This window comes from Photinus pyralis, unplaced genomic scaffold (assembly GCF_008802855.1).
Source record: "Photinus pyralis isolate 1611_PpyrPB1 unplaced genomic scaffold, Ppyr1.3 Ppyr1.4_LG4, whole genome shotgun sequence".
Classification (NCBI taxonomy): domain Eukaryota; kingdom Metazoa; phylum Arthropoda; class Insecta; order Coleoptera; family Lampyridae; genus Photinus; species Photinus pyralis.
Window position 1 is genome coordinate 13,052,678 of NW_022170511.1, and position 4,321 is coordinate 13,056,998.

The following is a 4,321-nucleotide window of genomic DNA, read 5'->3' on the forward strand; positions in this document are numbered from 1 at the left end:
CAATGAAGCGAGTTAAACAGATTGGATACGCGACTGGGATGAAGCAAGAGAATCCACGAATGCTGTGATTGCCAATATGCGACCCCTGACCCGCAGCTGATGCGAACTGACCATGTGTTGTTTCCTATTGTATATTGGACTTTTTGACTTTTCTTATCATGTCGGAAAATAATATTTCTTGCAAAGATTACTTTTCATGATCGACAACTTCATCCCACTTCTGAGAGAGTGGCCGCAAGCTGGTTATGTGGGCGTACCAAATTTGCTAGATGATTTTAATTAGCGCCCTCTTAAAAACTTTTCGTGCATCGAAATTTCCACATTAAAGTGGCGTGTGTACGATATAACGAAACATTCGTCCTTTAGTTTCGAGCATTTCGAGATTTAATTAAGCTCATTACACTAGATTAAATCCGAGTGTTGGGATTTGAGAAACAAAATTATGATACCAACCCGTAACAAGCTAGCTTATGATAAGCGTTGCGAATCATAGCCGTAAGTTACCGTCGGAGACCGTTTTCCGATCGATTTCAAATTAATGCGGAAGTATCGGCCGCGATATTGTAAAATATACTCGCAAACCGCAGTTCTCGATAAGAGTTTAATAATTCGAGCAAAATTTATACGTTAATGCGCGTCGGATCGGGAAATACGATCTCAACGTAAAGTTATCTCCTCTCTGATGTATTAGTCCACCCGTAATCTTCTACTCACGATCACATTCAGCCAATTAGACAGCCACCTAATTTAGGGATTAGTATTCCTCCTATCTTATGCTTAACAAGATTACGTACGCGAAATGAAACTAATTCAAATAATTAGACAATTCCAAATTAGTTGCATATCCGAAAAGAAGTACGATTAATTACTAATTGAAGAAGTTAAATTAAGTTACATGAACTGGATGTGAATAACCTCAATCTCTCTTGACCAAACCTATTTAAACATTAATTCATAAACGTGCTTAGACGTAAACTAATTTCTCTTCAACAATATTGCTTTTCCAACTGCAGTTATAATTTTCAGTAAAAAGTATTTTAGTATAACATACAGCACCAGAGTAACTTCTTTTTGCCACTTTTTTGACAGGAATCCGAATAAAACAAAATCTCGATTATGTCGATCGGTCTGTCGGTCTGTACTGTGTGTACTCTCATTTCCGGCTAAACGGCTCTCCCGATTTAAACCAAATTTGGTACACATATTTTTAGACATAAAAGAGCAGAATCGCGCATGCGCGGGTGTGCGGGTAGTATCTGTACTAGCCACGACAAATTTTTTTAGAAAGTATTCTCAAAAACGGATTTGATACTGCGTTGCATTTAAAAACAAATCTATTTGATTAAAAATACTTGTACTAATTATTGTTCACAAATCGAATAGCTTTAAATAGTGCGCGTCCAATGGGATATACCATGTATTTCGGAGGAAGCGGTAATAGTTTGTGATAACCACGTTAATTAATTAATCCTAATTACATACTATATCATTAGACATTTTTGTGGGCGAATACAATTTGTCTCCTATTAGGGTTAAATGTTTACACCGTGACCTCCTGGTGTAAGTGCATGAATTTTATATGTCACAAGGCTATCCGGCGCATTGAGGAACATCAAGTCATCACATTCACATTTAATCGGTCACCCCGGATTTATCACAAATTATAGTGATGTTGGAAGAAGCTAAAGATGACAGGAAGCGAATGGAGCAGGAGATAAGTAGGGCGTTTGACTTTGTACATAGTAAGATTGATGATCAAAAAAGTATCTTGGACAATCTTATCAAAAACATGGAGATAATAGACAGTCTTCGCCAAGAAAATGTTAACTTAAAACAACGCGTAATGGACCTCGAAACGAGAGTACAAGAACAGGAACAATATACACGAGCTAATACGGTGGAAATACAAGGTCTACCGGAAGAGAAAAATGAAGACGTTTATGCACTGGTAACAAAAGTTGGGGCAGCTCTGGACCTACCGTTGACGCGCAGAGACATAGATGTATGCCACAGATTAGGCAAAAAAAAGGATTCCAATCAACCTGCATCCATCATCGTCAAGTTTGTACGTAGAGAAGATAAACTGAACTTGCTACAGAAGAGAAGAACTAAAAGAAATTTTTCAACGGAACATCTAGGATTTCAACATCCATCTTCTCCGATATATATTAATGAAAGTCTCTCTCCTACAAGAAGAAAGTTGTTCTCATTGGCTCGTCAAATACAAAAGGACAAAAACTATAACTATCTTTGGGTCCGAAATGGAAATATCTTTATAAGAAAACAGCAAGGGGATCCAGCTATAAAAATTTGCTCGTTGGACGTTATTGAAAAATTGTGATTGGTAATATTAGTAAAAACTATTTTCTTTCTATTTTCACGTAATAATTTGTGTGGTTTTTTAATTAATTATGGATGTGTTTCGTATTTGGGAATTATTGTTTAAAAAATGAATGACTCTTTTGTTGAATTCAATTCAAATTGTAATAATAATAATTTTGTTTTATTACACCAAAATATTCGAAGTCTGAGTGAAAACTTCAATTCGTTCCTTGTTCACTTACACTCACTACGTAAGTTACCTGATGTAATCATTTTGTCAGAAATTTGGATATTTGGTTCTGAAGTGGACTTTTATCATATAAACGGATACACTACGTTTAGTAAGTGTAATGAAATCGAAAGAGCAGGCGGTGTAATTGTTTACGTTTTATCTATGTTTAAAGCGAGGATGAATTTTATTACCAATGTCCATTCTGCAGATGCTCTTAAAATTACCATTGACACAGAATGTGGTTTATCACTTTCTGTTATCGCACTTTATCGCCTGCATAGACACACCGTTGCGCTGTTCTTAGATGAGTTAAATATCTTATTAAATGTAAATAAGGACAGGAATTTGGTGGTCATTGGTGATATGAATTTATGTATATTAAAGACATCCCCTCAGGTTGAGCAGTATCAAAGTACAATGGCTAGTCATGGGTTTAGTCAGTTGATAAATTTGCCCACTAGGGGAGATAGTTGTTAAGATCATATTTATTTAAGAAGTAGGGATAATATCAAATACAGAAGTTATGTTATTCATTCCGGTAGAAGTGATCATGATATTGTAATATGTGAATTAATGCTTGAGGTTTCAAAGAAATTTTTAGGGACAACTTTAACTACAAAGGTGAAAACTGATAAAACACTGCTAAGAAATTTTCTGCATGTCATTGACTGGTCCTGTGTATATGATCAGGGTGAAGTGTCTGTAGCGTTTGACTTATTCTTAGGTATTTTAAAATCGAATATAGATAGGGCATGTTATACTTACGCAATAACTTCAAAACATAAACTTATTAAAGACTGGATGACGGTAGACCTTTGCAAGCGACAAAAATTTAGAAACTTATTATACAAAAAATTTAAAAGGAGAAATAATGACGAAAAACTTGCTCGTTTTTTTTACATCTTATTCAAATAAACTCAAGCAAGATATGGCATTACAAAAAAGAGTGTACTATTTTAATCTGTTTGAAAAATATAAAAATGATGTAAGGAAGCAGTGGGTCGTTCTTAACGGGGATAATAAAGTAAAATGCGAAACGGAATACATTGTATCTACTGATGGCCTTGTAGTCACAGAACCTGAAGATGCTTCAGAAGCTTTCAATGGTTTTTTTGTTTCTGTAGTTGAAAAAATCCGCGAATCCTCCAACTTGTCATTCACAAACAGTGCCGAGTACTACCATCTATTTCCAACTACATTGGTTGAGAAATCTTTCTTCTGTAGCCCCACTTGTAGACAGGAGGTAGAAAGTGTCATAAAAGCCCTAAAATGTAATAAAAGTCCGGGAATTGATGGTATATCGGTGAATACTGTGAAAAATGTCAACGATATCATTTCGCCAATCATTTCTGATTTTTTTAATTCTAGTGTAGAAACTGGTAAATCCGGATCCACTCAAAAAAGCACTAGTGATCCCACTGCACAAAAGGGTGATGTTACAAACATGAATAATTATAGGCCAATTTCATTACTTTCTGTATTTGCTAAAATTTTTGAAAAACTCATGAAAAAACGTTTGCTAAACTTTTTAAAATTTAATAAGATACTAGTCGGAAATCAATATGGCTTTCGAGAGGGAAGATCAACTGAAGATGCGTTATTAAATTTTTGTTCAATGCTTTTTGATGGACTTATAATAAGCGACAATATGTTAGCGGGATTTTCATTGATATCACTAAAGCGTTTGACTCTGTGGATCACGATATTTTGTTACATAAATTATGGACTGTAGGTATTCGGGGTATTTCGTTAGAATGGTTTAAGAGC

General features: G+C 35.0%; 1 protein-coding gene across 1 annotated transcript; it reads left to right on the forward strand.

Annotated features, from left to right (window-relative positions):
- The first annotated feature begins 1,669 nt into the window (after positions 1 to 1,669).
- Positions 1,670 to 2,341, forward strand: LOC116168070. Its single transcript, XM_031483723.1, has one exon. It carries the CDS (start codon positions 1,670 to 1,672, stop codon positions 2,339 to 2,341), a length of 672 nt encoding a protein of 223 aa, XP_031339583.1.
- The last annotated feature ends 1,980 nt before the right edge of the window (positions 2,342 to 4,321 follow it).

Bases quoted from the DNA above. Each gene is read 5' to 3' on its own strand.
- LOC116168070 (XM_031483723.1), top strand. From the start codon at position 1,670: ATGTTGGAAGAAGCTAAAGATGACAGGAAGCGAATGGAGCAGGAGATA.